Raw genomic sequence first — 15,699 nt, 5'->3', positions numbered from 1 at the left:
AGATTACTTTTTCCATCTACTTTTTATTTGGATGTTAACTTACATCAGGCATGTCCAAACTGCGGCCCTCCAGCTGTTCCAAAACTACAAATCCCAGCATGCCTGGATAGCTTACAGCTATTAGGGAATGCTGGGAGTTGTAGTTTTGCAACAGCTGGAGGGCCGCAGTTTGGACATGCCTGACTTACATTGTCTACGAGGATTTAACCTTCTGGTTCTGGCGCTGTTTTTATATTCTGGCCTAAACAAAGTCAGATGCATTGGTTGACTATCAGAAGTAACATACAAGCCGTTGTTCAGTTTGATTAAATGTAATTCATATTCTAAAGTAAAGAAAAAGCATGGACGTCGTGTTCATAATTATTGTACTATACACAAGCCACTTTCGAATAGGTCCCTGTACTAAATTGGCGCAGAATTGCACAGTGACCACTGCCGCACCAACACCACACCCATAGATGACGCCCGCCAACAGCACCCTTGCTGTACAGCTAATCCCCCTTTTTGCACAGCAGCAACCACAACTATTCAGCACTGCCCATGTGAACAGCTCTCAAGAAGCTCCCCATTACATGTGGTCTCAGAAACTGAACTGATACCAAGTAGCTATTAACCCTTGGGCAGTCTCCTGCTAATTACAAACACCTGGTTCATGGGGAGCGGGCCTATGCATTTTGATCAAAAAGTGTATTAAAGGGCATCTGTCAGTAGATTTGTACCTGTTGCATGTATGCTTGGCGGATGAAAGCATCTGTGTTGGTCCCATGTTCATGTGTGCCGCATTGCTGAGAAAAATGATTTATTAATGACTTCACATCCGGGCCATTTACCCCCTTCCTGACAGAGCCTAATTTAGCAAATTTGACGTGTCACTTTATGTGGTAATAACTTTGAAACACTTTTACTTATCCAATCCATTCTCAGACTGTTTTCTCATGACACATTGTACTTCATGACTGTGGTAAATTTGAGTCTATATATTTCACCTTTATTTATAAAAATAATCAAAAATTTACCCCAAATTTTGAAAAATTTGCAATTTTCAAAGTTTCAATTTCTCTGCTTTTAAAACAGAAAATTATACCTCATACAATATTTATTACTTAACATTCCCCATATGTTAACCCTTTAGGTGTTCCACAAGAATTAAAGGAAAATGGAGATGACCTTTCTAAATTTTACTTTGACAGATTTTCCATTTTAATAAATTTTTTTCTTTAACACATCGACGGTTAACAGCCAAACAGAACTCAATATTTATTACCCTAATTCTGCAGTTTACGGAAACACCCCACATGTGGTTGTAAACTGATGTAAGCGCACACGGCAGGGCGCAGAAGAAAAGGAGCGCCGTATGGTTCTTGGAAGGCAGATTTCTCGCCCATATTCATTGGAGGACACAGGAACCGTGGGTATAGCTATGTCCTCTAGGAAGCGTTGACACTAGTAGCTCCTGAAGACTTTTAATTTTAGTTTCTTATTTTCCTTCCTCCTTTTTCAGATGGGAAACAGTGGTCGCCTAGGTTCCCTGTTCTCCCGGGGTAGCACGCCAGCGTTGGTTCGCCACGCTGCCTCCTTCCCTACAAGAAGAAAAGGTGGACCAGGGCAGCCTCGCCCCCCTGCATCCCACCAGCAGAAGGGTTACCCATCCAAGCCCCTTTACCAGCGTCCTGCCACTACGGTGCCAGTAGCTGAAGGGGTGACCCTGCTTGAAAATAGAAGGGTGGCGGCAGGGAAGAGAAGAGAATGAAGATGAGGTGAGTACAGGGGACTAGGTAAGTATGTTAACCCTCCTGGGTCATTTGGTCTCTCCCTCCCTCCCTCTTGGTGGCAATGGTCTTCAACAGCACAGGGCTTCAGCGTAGCTCAGCACTCCTAAAGCCATTCCCAGCACCTCTGGGGTCATTCCCAGCACCCCTGAAGCCATCAGCTTGTCATTCCCTTCACTCCACTCCCCCTCTTGTTGTCCTCTAAGCTGGGACAACAGCACATAGGGGGCGCACTCTGGCGCAAATTCTTCCCGCCCTACTTCCCCCTGTGAGCTGAGCTCCGCCCCCGGTCCTCAAATGGCCTTAACCCTTTCTGCCCAGCCTCCTCTTAGGCCGGCATATCTGGGGATCACTCCTAGTGCAAGTTTAGTAATGTGGAGAAACTCAACCTTTTCCTGCCTCTTGTGCGCTTGAGGCCGGCATCTCACTACCGCAGGACCACCCTGTTTGGTGGTATCACACTGGGACATTACCAATCCACCCTCATGGGTCGTTTGGTTGATAATTCTCAGCCGGCGTAATTCAATTAAGGACCTCTGACCTTCCCAATCCACCCTCCCTGGTCGTTTGGTTGATAATTCTCCACCTGTGCAATCCACCCTCCAGAGTCGTTTTATAATGCACCGCCTGCACAATCCGGTGAAGAGACCTCTAGAAGTTCCCATTCTACCCGCTGGGTAGTTTGGTTGATAAGTCTCCACCTGCGCAATCCGCAGCTGCCAGGGGCGAGATTCTGAGGGGTAGACCTACGTGCGAGCGGACCACAGCACATCTTTTCTCCTCGCAACCCGACCCTTCCTCCCTGGGTCATGCTCAGAGACACCCTCCCGCACAGGAGAGTGTCCCTCCGGGGGATTGGGGGGGTGAGAATAGCTGATTCAGACCCCGACATAAATCCGAAGCAATCTCCCAAGATTGCTTCTACGGTGGCCAGCAGTACTTGTCACCCTTCCATAGGCGGAGTACTTGCACTACTTCGGGATACAGTACTTGCCTTATACATTGTCCCCTGCAACAGGTGGACTAAGTATAGTAACACTGGTTTCAGTGCTGGGCGTATATTTTCTCCCTTCTGTAGGTGGCGGAATTGCATCTCCACTGGGTTCAGTACCTGTCGTATGCATTAGCCCCTTAGGTGGCGCATTTACATTATCACTGGCTGCAATATGTGCTATATGCATTATCCCCTTTTGGTGCATTAATTGCACTCCCACTGGGTACAGGACTCGCCATATGCACTAGTTCTCGCCGCATTAACCCACTTCATAGGTGTAGTATTTTCCCTACCATTGGCTTAAGTACTGGCCGTATGCATTCCACATTCCATAGGTAGGGTAATTGCACCACCATTGGATACTGTCCGACTGCCGCACTTCCATAGGCGGAGTGTTGCACATCACCATGCTTCCTGTTGCATTACCCCCTTCCACAAGTGATCCACTAGCAGGGGAATAACTAAACATCTTCGGATGCTGCAATTCAACTGCGCCACGGCTCTAGGTGCCTTCGCTTATTTCACAAGGGGGTGTGGCATGGTACCCGCGGGTGCCCAGTACTCTTTCTCTAGTGGTATATGGGTGCCGCCAGTGGATACGGTGGCTATTCTTCATTGTATCCTTTTCTTTTTGGTGCTACTTTTGGGCAGGGGGCATCACTTATGTGTCCTAGAGACCCCTTATCTCCATGAGCCTCCATTGTTAGTCGGTCATGATATAGTCTGCATCAATACGTAGTGCGTACACCATTGCACATATATGGTGAGTACGTTCCAGCGAGTCGAGTGTTCACGGACTCCGTATTCTCTATCCACCACTCCCCCTTCTGTGGGAAAGTGGTTATGCTGGCACTCTGGTTTAGCTTCTACAGCTTGTTCTCCTCCACAGGTGCAGCTTTTCGCTAATGCTCGAGTTCGTGGTCGCTGCAGTGGGACATCCCCCTCAGGTAGGGGTCCTACCCTGTCGCTAGCTTTGCAGTTGTGCCTGTTCAGCGCCCTTCCAGGTAGAGTTTTTAAGGTTGGCTCTATGTAACTGGGGCAGTATGGTACGTGGCTTCTACGGATAGTCTCAGGCCTCCCCCTCAGTTTTGCGCTGACTGGGCAAGCGCTGGTTACTACTGTGGGAGCGGTATTGCATTACCACTACATACTTGGGTTCTTATTGCACAGCTCTTTCATCAGGCGGTGGACTCTTTTAGCACTTAATTCGGTGGCCTCTGCAGGCCCCCTCCTCTGCTGGGGTATGGGGTTAGCAATACAGTGTGATTCCCCTTGCCTGGCTTCCTCCTCAGGCGGGGACCTTCTTTCACAGGGTCCGGTCTTACATCAGCATTTAGATGATGGTGTAGCTATTGAAACCGCCATTCTGACGTGGAGAGGATTTTCGGCGGATGTCATCCGCACTATGATTCAGGCCAGGAAGCCTGCTTTGCCCAGGATCTATTATGGGACCTGGAGGTCCTTCCTGGGCTTCTGTGAAAGCCAGGACATCTCCTCACTCTGCTTTTTTTTTTTTCTCTCCCCTCGGTCCTATCCTTTCTACAATCAGGGTTGGACCTTGGTTTAGCCCTTAGTTCCTTGATGGGTCAGGTGTTGGCGCTTCTGTCCTGGGGCAGCTTTTCAGCGTCCTCTGGTGCCCATGGAAACCTTCCTTCAGGTAGTGGCACATACGGTTCCTCCGTACCGTCCTTACCGCCTTGGGATCTGAATATAGTTCACACCCTACGGAAGGGAGTTACATTATTGGACATTGTCAGAGCTCTAATCATTATTGACAGCCTCCAGTCCCTTCCGGCGTACGGGACCCCTTTTTGTCTTCCAGAGGGTCCTCGCTAGGGATTGGCGGCCTCCAAGGTGGCGATTGCGCGTTGGATCCGGTCTGCAAGTGCTGAAGCATACCGTGCCCGGAGCAGGGTTCCGCCAATAGGTGTCACGGCGCACACCACCACAGTGTTGGGCAATTTCTTGGGCTTGGAGGAATAGCGCTGCACAGTTGTGTAAGGTGGCTACTGGTCCTCCTTACACATGTTCACAAAAAATTACCAGGTGCATACTTATGCATCGGCGGTCGCTGCTTTGGGCCGCGTGGTCTTGCAGGAGTTTTTAGATGCCTGCAGGGATGCTTGCTTCCATGGGTCTGTGTTTTTTTTCTCTTCCTGTGGACTGCTTTTGGACGTCCCACGGTTCCTGTGTCCCTCAATGAATATGGGTGAGAAAAGGAGATTTTTGTATAACTTGCCAGTAAAATCTCTTTCTCGCTCTTCATTGGGGGACACAGCACCCACCCAGTACTGTTGTCCGGCCACAGTTGTGGCTGTTGCTGGTTAGAACCCCGTTGGGTCCTTTGACATGGTTGGTGTTCCATGTGTTTTTCTTTGGTTGGCTTGCTTCTACATAAAAAAAAGCTCTCTCTCCAGGCTGGAGGGGGTATAACTGCCAGGGGAGGAGCTAACAGCTTTTACTAGTGTCAACGCCTCCTAGGGGACATGGCTATACCCACAGTTCCTTTGTCCCCTAATGAATTGTGAGAATGAGATTTTACTGGTAAGTTATACAAAAATCTCCTTTTTGCTGAACTGGTTTTTAGATGCCATGTCCCATTTGAAGCCCCCCTGATGCACCCTTACAGTAGAAACTGCCAAAAAGTGACCCCATTTTGGAAACTAGGGGATAAGGTGCCAGTTTTATTGGTACTATTTTGGGGTACATATTTTTAATTGCTCTATATTGCGTTTTTTGTGAGGCAAGGTAACCCAAAAATGGCTGTTTTGGCACTGTTTTTATTTTTTACAACATTCATCTGACCGGGTAGATCATGTGCTATTTTTATAGAGCAGGTTGTTACAGATGCAATGATATAAAATGTGTCTACTTTGTTTGTTTCAGTTTTACATATTTAAAGCATTTTTGAAAAAAAAAAAAATTTGTCTCCATTTTCTGAATGCTATATTTTTAAAAATTTTCTGCCAATCATCTTGTGCAGGGGCTCGTTTTTTGCAGAGGTGACGTTTCTATTGGTACCCTTTTGGGGTACATATGATTTTTTTGATCATTCATTATTGTACTTTGGGTGACCAAATTTTTATTTTTATTTTAGCAGTTTTCATTTATTTTTACAGCGTTCACATGACATTTTTATAGAGCTGATCGTTGCGGATGTGATAATACCTAATATGTATACTTATTTATTTAAGTTTTACACAATAAACCCAAAAAATGTTTGTGTCTCCATAGTCTGAGAGCCGTAGCTTTTTAAATTTTTAACCAATTGTCTTAGGTAGCGTCTCATTTTTTGTGGGGTGAAGTGATGGTTTGATTGCTACTATTTTGGAGGGCATACACCTTTTTGATCGCTTGGTGTTGCAGTTTTCTTATGTAGGGGCTCATTTTTTGCGGGATGAGGTGATGGTTTTATTGGTACCATTTTGTTGGACATGCACCTTTTTATTTCTTGTAGTTGCACTTTTTGTGATGTAAGGTGACGAAAATTTTTTGACTGGGGATTGTTTATATTTTTTTATATTTTTTTTTACATGTGAAACTTTTTTTTAAAAAAGCACTTTATTTTCTTTTGTTTTTATTTTACACTTTGCGTCCCCTTATAAGGTCATACAAGACCTCTGGGGAACATTTAACTTCAGTTTTTTATTATATATAATTTATTTATTTATTTTTTTACTATTGATTTCTCCTGTAACTGGGGCTGACAGAGAGGATGTACAGCATTACACAGCGCTGTAAAGCCTCTGTGCAGGACTGAACGAGGTCTGTGCAAGACCCACCTGGGAACTTTCCTTGCTGTCACTGACAGCGGGCCCCCCGCTCGGCAGCTTCACGATTTGCGAGCAGCTGACATCTCTGAATGGACGTTCCAGAACATCCATTTAGAGATAAACATCCACCCATAGGATGTTTATTTCCTATGAGCGAATGTGAAGTGGTTAATAAATGTGAATGAGCCTCTAGGAGCAACAGGAATGTTGCTGTTATACCTCGAGGCTCAGCTCTCTCTGCACTCCCTCCACTTTGACAGGGCGAAGTAGTGTAAACATGATCACCCTGCTTAGCCCTGTTAAAGTGCAGAGGTTTCGGCAGTTGTAGAGAGAGCAGAGTCTCTAGGTGTAATGGCAAAATGCCCCTGTTGGTCTTAGGGGCTCATTTTCATATATTAAAACTTCATTTTTCAGAGCAATATGTGCAGATAAGAACATGGGACCAAATGCACATGTTGCAGGTCAACCAGTTCCATAGGTACAAATCTGCTGACAGATGCCCTTTAAGTGGCGCGTGTACAGTTTATTAAATATGCTGAGAGGAAAAAGATCAGTGCATGGCATGTGGATGTGTGATTTTTCGTAAGTTTAGAATATTAATTACAGCTAATGCATGCTCTGATTTGGCAAATGCTCTCCAGGCTCAAGGAGCGGTCATTTCGTGGAAAGTTGCAGCAAGCCAACCATTATATAATAATACATGGCAGCTATATAGATGAAGTGCTGAGAGTGTGATACATGGGTGGGATGGTCTGTCAGAGAGGAAGCTTTTCTTTCATAGATGATCCGTACACTTTCTTTCTCGCTTAGTCAGATCCTTCGCCAAGGTTCCTTTCTATGATATTCATTTATCTGTATCCTATTATTCCATGTGAGAAGGGGTTGTCTTAATGAGAATATTTATCCTGGCTGTGTAAGCTCACCGCATATTTCAGTCTTTAGACCTGTTAAACTGCGTGATTGTGGAGTGCTTGACTCTTAGGGTACTGTCACACCTGCGTTAAACTTTTTCGGTATTGAGTTCCGTCCTAGGGGCTCAATACCGGAAAAAACAGTTTTATCCCAATGCATTCTGGATGGAGAGAAATCCGTTCATTATGCATCAGGATGTCTTCAGTTCAGTCACTACGGTTTTGCGACAGAGAAAATACTGCAGCATGCTGCAGTATTTTCTCCGTCCAAAATTCTGGCATTATTTTACATTGAAACGCATTAATGCCGGCCTCAAGTGTTCTGTAAAAACTGATCCGGTGTTGCGGTCTGCACATGGGTAGGCCTTTAACCACCTCCGGACCGCCTAACGCAGGATCGCGGTCTGGAGGCAGCTGTCTCAGGTAGAGTCACGCGTCATACCGCGAGACTTCCTGTGAACGCGCGCACACAGGCACTGCAGGTAAGCGAGTGGATGTACAGCCTGCCATCGGCGATCGTTCGCTGGCAGGCTGTAGATGCGATTTTTTTTTAAACCCTAACAGGTATATTAGACGCTGTTTTGAACTCACTATGCCCATGAACCACATGTATGACACTTTTTTGCAGCCTAGGTGGGCAAAGGGGCCCACATTCTAAAGAGCACCTTTCGGATTTCACAGGGCATTTTTAACACATTTGGATTTCAAACTACTTCTTACACATTAGGGCCCCTAAAATGCCAGGGCAGTATAACTACCCCACAAGTGACTCCATTTTGGAAAGAAGACACCCCAAGGTATTTCGTGATGGGCATAGTGAGTTTTTGTCACAAGTTAGTGGAATATGAGACTTTGTAAGGAAAAAAAAAAAATAATCATAATTTTCTGCTAACTTGTGACAAAAAATAAAAAGTTCTATGAACTCATTATGCCCATCAGTGAATACCTTAGGGTGTTTACTTTCTGAATTGGGGTTATTTGTGGGGGTTTTCTACTGTCTGGGCATTGTAGAACCTCAGGAAACATGACAGGTGCTCAGAAAGTCAGAGCTGCTTCAAAATGCGGAAATTCACATTTTTGTACCATAGTTTGTAAACGCTATAACTTTTACCCAAACCAATAAATATACGCAAATTCTTTTTATTTTATTTATATAGAAATGTAGTTTAAAAAAAAATAATGAAAGTGAAAAATGTCTTTTTTTTTTTTTGCAAAAATTTCGGTAAATTTTGATTAATAACAAAAAAAGTAAAAATGTCAGCAGCAATGAAATACCACCAAATGAAAGCTCTATTAGTGAGAAGAAAAGGAGGTAAAATTAATTTGGGTGGTAAGTTGCATGACCGAGCAATAAACCATGAAAGTAGTGTAGTGCAGAATTGTAAAACGTGTTCTGGTCATTAAGGGTGTTTAAGCTAGGGGGGCTGAGGTGGTTAAAATTTGGAAAAGATAAATACCGGAGAGACTGATCGGTATTGCAATTCATTTGTGAGATGCATCCGCATCTGGATCCGTCTACTAATGGTATCCGTTTGCATACAGATTCCCGGGGGAACTGCCTGCCGAAATCCTGCAACGCAAGTGCACCCTTAAAACTTTTCTTTTTTTCTTTTAAAAGGCTCAGAATAGTATTAAATGGTAAATAAATCGTGCTCCCCTTACTGCCCTTCCACCCTACTCTGATTTCCCTCCATTCTCTACTTCTTGCCCCCTCTTTATATACTGTAAATGACTGCTCAACCAATAACTGGCTGCCGCATTGACCCACCTCAGCCAATAAGTTGCTGTCGACAGAACATCTGACAGCTGCTTGAAGTGTATAGCCAACTTTCAGGTTCTGGCTAGTTAACCCCTTCAGTACCAACGCCATACATGCACAACAGAAGTCTGTTTTTGAAAGGGAGCCTGTCACCTCCATATGGCCATATACAGTGCTTACATGGCTCTGTAGCACACCTATACAGGATTGTAATGGTACCTTTGTTCTTTTCTTTAGACTTGCACAAGCACGAAAAAGAATGTTTAATTCATATGCAAATGAGCACTCGCAAGGGGCGGCGTTCAGTGTGTAGGTGCCCAGGCTACTCTGCCTTCTTTTCACTTTACTCCCCCCCAGCCTCTGCCTTTGCCCGCCCTCCAAGTCTCTTGCCTCATCGATAGGTCCGGACTTGGAGGGCGGGCAAAGGCAGAGGCTAGGGGAGGAGTAAAGTGAAAAAAAGCCAGAGCAGTCTGGGCTCCTACACACTGAACGCCGCCCCTGGGCACTTGCGAGTTCTCATTTGCTTATGAATTAAACTCAGTTTTTCCTGCTGGTGCAAGTCTAAAGAACAGAACAAAGGTACAGTTACAATCCTGTATGGGTGTGCTACAGAGCCATGTAAGCACTGTATATGGCCATATGGAGGTGACAGACTCCCTTTAAAATTTAGCCTCGGGTGCCTGCTGTCTGAAACAGCAGAAACCCAGAGACTATGGTATATTATAGTAACTCCGTTCAGATCCAGAGGTGATTGTTGGGTCCGCTTCTTTACTACTGCTAGGTAGAAATCCAGAACAAGCAAGCCTCAGTTCTTTTCCAGAGATGAAGCTTTATTCCGATTATCAGGCCCAGGTACAGCAGTGTTTATAGCTCTTATGATGAATGACCCTACTAATGCCCAGAATGATGTTTTCTCAGTTCATTCACCCATCACCTCAATTCATTCCTCAATTCATTGAGAACTTCCCCATCACTTCTTCTTGCCTTGGGTTCTTCCTTTCCTTTCTAACCCTTCTACAGTCATTCTATCTTTTCTTGTACCATATTTACCCATTGACTAATGTGGAGGATATCTACGGTAATTGGACAGTACAAAATGTCAAACCTAAACATCAGGGCCGAGCATTCCTAGGAACGCTTGTTCCCGATACTCTGCCATAAGTCTTTATACCGGATTGGTCTCTTTAAGGAGCTTGGGCATCCTGCCTAACCGCGTACTCAGCTAATAGTTTTCTTACTCGTTTTTAAAGCTGCATATGTTGGCATGGCTCTAGTATAATTAATTATATTAATATATACAGTTGTAAATATTCAGCAAGGCTGCAGGGACCACTATTTGATGTGAGATAGGTCTGACAAAACCGGACCAGGCTAAAGACTAGCCCAGAACTGTTGCAAAATTCTCAGAAATATTAGATGTCGTTTGCATCTTTGATGCTAAGTAGAATGAAATGATGCACTGAGATGGGGATAATACTGTATTATTTAGATGATGATGCTCAGAATATATTGCACTATAGACTGTATAGCCTCTAATGCTACTTTTATGAGTGCACTCGTAGAAGAGTCCTTATAGACATAGTTTATGCCCAGATATGGTTTGTGGCATTTTAGAGACCTTTTCGGTGCTTATTCGTTATTATCATTGTTGTTATTTAACATGAAGTCAAAGTAATGAAGTGTTTCCTGCTGCCACCATTCATTTCTCATTTCCCTGTGATATATCAATAAGTCGTGAAATGTCATTAAGATGTCCTGCTTCTGGTTAGGGAAGAGGAGGAGGAAGGTGACAAGGTAGGGGATTTTCAGAGGCGCTGAAGTTTTAACCATTCTGCCCGTGGCACAGTAAATATTCGGATGCGTGGCAGCTCTCTTTATCCACCAAAGTCTTGATTTAAAAGTTTTAGTCTTTGAGAGCTTCAGTTTCAGCTCTAAATTCTGTGTCGGCTAAATTAGAGTGATGGCGAATAGACATTGTAGCTGTGAAGCGAGATGAGATCTGCACAAAGTTGTCCGCCATAATTACATCCCACACTAAAGGATTTCTGTTTTGCTGGCCTCTCTAGAATGGTTTAAAGCTGCAAATTATTATATAGCTTTTTCATAAAATATATTCCTTTCTTTAATCAGATGAGCAGCGTGAAGAGGCTCATTCCGCGTCTAAACGCAATTCTATTTCGCCTTCAATTTGAAGAGCAAGTAAACAACATCAAACCAGATATTATGGCTGTCAGTGAAGCGTGCGAGGAGATAAAGAAAAGCAGGAGCTTCGCCAAACTGCTGGAGATGGTGTTACTCATAGGAAACTATATGAATGCCGGATCCCGAAATGCTCAGACGTTTGGATACAACCTCAGCTCTCTTTGCAAAGTGAGTGTCGCTTTACTAACACCACTTTTTTCTAGGTGCCTTGTAAATTACCTTATTTTTCATCATGTTTGTAAATGTAGACATGGGGAAAATTGTATGCTTGTAAAACATGAGAGGGGCCACCTTCGTGAAACAAGAAGTCTTCCTTTTCTAGCCTGCTGCCCATTGCAGTGGTTGTACACCGTTGAGTCACATTATTATTTTACACACTAGCGTTATTCTTTTCTGGCATAGAGTTCCGTCCTAGGGGCTCAATACTGGAAAAGAACTGATCAGTTTTATCCTAATGCATTCTGAATGCAGAGCAATCTGTTCAGGATGCATCAGGATGTCTTCAGTTCAGGCTTTTTGCCTTTTCAAGACGGAGATAATACCGCAATTTTGGACGGGGATAAAACCGGAACACTTGCCAGAATGCCGGATTTTTCCCATTGAAATGCATTAATGCCGCATCCAGCCCAGAGTGTTCCAGCAAAACTGATCCAGCATTGCAGTCTGCGCATGCTCAGACCGCAAAGAATGTGAAAAAATAAATGTCAGATCCGTTTTTCCAGATGACACCAGAGAAAGACAGATCCGGCATTTCAATGCATTTGTCATACGGATCAGGATGTCATACGGATCAGGATCCTGATCTGCCTGACAAATGCCATCAGTTTGCATACGTTTTGACGGATCCGTCAGACAGTTCCGACGACGGAACTGCCTGCTGCAATCCTCTGCCGCAATGTGAAAGTACCCTAAGGTCCTGATAGGTGTCACAAGTATCTGGAGTCCTGCTAACTGCAGTGCATCCCGCAGCTGCTGGAAGGTGCGTGGGGGAGGATCCATAGAGCAAACACGATTAAGGTGATTCCACAGATGTTCAATTGCTTTCAAGTCTGGGGAACTAGGTGGCCAGGGTAGTACTTTGAAGTCTTAGTCATGCTCTTCCAACCAATGTCGGACATTTCTAGCCATGTGACATGTCGCATCGTCTTGCTGGAAGATTCCATCTACCCAGGGAAGACAACCAGCATGTATGGGTGCATGTGATCTGCAAGGATGGATTCATACCCAAGTCAATTGTGATGATTAATTCAACCCAAATCTTATAAATCTGTTTAAAAATTGGTGTTGCATGGCAGATTCACTAACATTCACAAAACTGGACATGCCAGAAGTGGAGATGACTCCTTTCAGGACATAACGTGCCTGATGCATATTAAAACCAGGGTTCCCAGTCGAAAAACTGGACCGTTTCTCTGGTTAAAAAAAAATTGTAACAATAACCGTTCCAGTTAATATGGTTTCCTAGAACATAGCTGTACAATACATACTGATAACGCTGCTGTGTACCTGGCTTTATTTACATATTTTACTGTTCTTCCCAAACATACTGATAACGCTGGTGTGTACCTGGCTTTGTTTACATAGTTTGCTGTTCTTCTCAATCCCTATTTTGTATGTTACTTATCCCCCGGCTTACTGGGTTGGTTCACATTTTTACACACCTACAGTAATACAACCCTCTCATTCATTGAAGGGCACCTGTCAGCTGATTTGTTCCTATGAACCTGGCTGACCTGTTACACATGCACTTGGCCGCTGAAGGCATCTGTGTTGGACACATGTACATATGTATCTGCATTGCTGCATATGAGCCCCTAGGAGCAATGGGGACGTTGCCGTTACTCCTAGAGGCTCAGTTTTCTCGGCAACTGTGACGCCATTTGCACTTTGACAGGGCCAGAAGCGATCTCGTTTGTACTGCCTGGTCCTGTGTAATGGCAGCTCTCCAGTTGCTCCTAGAGGCTCATTTGCATATATTACAACATCATTTTTCTCAGCAATGTGGACAGATATGAACATGGGACCAACACAGATGCCTTCAGCGGCCAAGTGCACATGTAACAGGCCATCCAGTGTCATAGGTACAAATCTGCCGACAGATGCCCTTTGCATTATAGGAATTTTTCTATAGAAATTATAGACGTATTATAAGTGCAGCTGCCTGCCAGCTTTTAACAGTAACCTCTAAAGTAATCTGTTGCCGGGTGTGAGGTTTCAACAGAGGCTACAAATTCCGGAATATGTTGAAATGAGCTCATTTGTAACTTTAGTCTGGAAATCACAGTTGCCACCATCAGAAAATTCTGTTCTATTGAATTTCTACCTCCATTATACCTCGGTGACTTCCCCTGGACGTTCTGCTCATAAATATCCCGGATGATGTATATATCCAATTGTCCTGTACAGTATACAGAATAATTAGTTTTTTAAACCACATGAATGTCCCGCTCGTAGAGGCTGCTGGGGCAACTTTAAAGCAATATTTCAGGAAAAACATTACCTACACATCAGTGTTATTGATGCCGCACCAGAGGTGACAGCATTTAAAGGAAAATAAACCTATTCAATTTTGCTGCTTTAAGTGTGCCTTTCAGGCTGCATTTAGAGGTAGATGGGGATATCAAATGTGATTAATTCACTTTGAACCTATGTGGAGCATCTCACTTTGTTATTCTCATGTCTGCATGTGGCTTCTAACAATACAGACAAATCTGTAATTATGATGGTCCACACTTTAATGTCTTATGTTCTTCCCCAGGTTGCCAACCTGATTTATCCCAAATGCACAAATCACAGACAGCCAGCATTTTTTATTTTTTGTAAATTCAGAATGAATGAAGAATACAAGCAATATATGTCTGGAGCTCAGAATACCCATATGAACCAGTTGTCAGCGATTACTGCAGACTGGAATATGGTGATTATATTCTTAAAGGACATCTGTCAGCAGATTTGTACCTATGACACTGGATGGGCTGTTACATGAGCACTTGGCAGCTGAAGACATCTGTGTTGGTCCTATGTTCATATGTGCACACATTTCTGAGAAAAATGACTTTTTAAATATATGCAAATGAGCCTCTAGGAGCAACGGGGGTGTTGCCGTTACACCTAGAAGCTCAGCTCTCTCTACAACTGCTGTGCCCTCTCCAGTTTGATTGACAGGGGCATACGATGTAAACGTGATCATGCCTGCCCCTGTCAATCAAAGTGCAGAGGGCATAGCAGTTGTAGAGAGCTGAGTCTCTAAGTGTAACGGCAACGCCCCCATTGCTCCTAGAGGCTCATTTGCATATATATAAAAATATATATATCTCAGCAAGGTGGACACATACTGTACGGACATGGGCCCAACTTCAGCTGTCAAGTACACATGTAAAAGGCCAGCCAGTTTTGTAGGTACAAATCTGCTCCAGCTCACCTCCAATAAGAGAGTCCGGGGCACGGAAAGGATCGGGTTGAATCCAGCACCTCCTTTAATATTTCCGTTGCACTTTATTCCGTTTTGTAGCAAATAACTTACAACCTAATCCTCCACCAAAGCAGCTGTTGACATATTTCAAACAGAGTGAGACTAGCCCTGCCGGGCAATTTATTCATGAAATGAAGCCACACGTCCAAGTGAAATCTGGGGTGGGGGTCCCTAGCGCCCAAAATAATTAATAACCTAACAGTGCAAATTCCCACATTATACATGCTTATATGAATCTAGTCCATATAATAATAATAATAATAAAATAAATAACATACACCTATTCAGCAGAAAATGCAACGTGTGAACAGTGATAAAAACCAAATATAACATTGGCAAGATTTAAGCATGATCAGCATATACAGTATAATTTATTCTGGGCAGTGAATTTCAATGGTGTTTGACTGAATGACTGGGGGTGGGACGGCACAATAACAAGGTTAATAATGATGCATTAACTATTTTCTCATATTTAATCCTGAAGGGGACTTGATATTTAAATGGAAAATCCATAACACTTCTCTTTTGCAGAATATTTTTTTATATCGCCTTCTCTAGAGCTCTAGGGGGAGCCATAGCCTTCCCTAGGGGGAGCCATAGCCTTCCCTAGGGGGACGTCATATAGAAGAAACCGCAGCACTCTAGTGGAATTGAAGACAGGAGAGTGCTGCGGTTTCTTCTATATGACGCATCCAAGGGGGAACTTCTGACTGGCTCCCAACACGGCTGGCACCACCACAAGATAAGACTTTAATTTTTCGTTGTGCTGCTATATGCATTTTTTCCTTCCCTAGGGGGAGCCATAGCCTTCCCTAGGGG

At 43.9% G+C, this 15,699-nt stretch overlaps 1 protein-coding gene across 4 annotated transcripts in view; it reads left to right on the top strand.

Moving 5' to 3' along the window:
- Positions 1-15,699, top strand: part of DIAPH3 (diaphanous related formin 3) — a 682,618-nt gene that overhangs the window by 353,628 nt on the left and 313,291 nt on the right. For all 4 annotated transcript variants that reach the window (XM_044286187.1, XM_044286189.1, XM_044286188.1 and 1 more), the window contains one exon: positions 11,337-11,576. In XM_044286187.1, the coding sequence (XP_044142122.1) occupies positions 11,337-11,576 (240 nt within the window). The remainder of the gene's footprint in view (positions 1-11,336; positions 11,577-15,699) is intronic.

Source organism: Bufo gargarizans, chromosome 3 (genome assembly GCF_014858855.1).
Source record: "Bufo gargarizans isolate SCDJY-AF-19 chromosome 3, ASM1485885v1, whole genome shotgun sequence".
Taxonomy (NCBI): Eukaryota; Metazoa; Chordata; class Amphibia; order Anura; family Bufonidae; genus Bufo; species Bufo gargarizans.
Note: the sequence above shows the minus strand (reverse complement) of the source record. Positions and strands in the feature narration are given on the sequence as shown.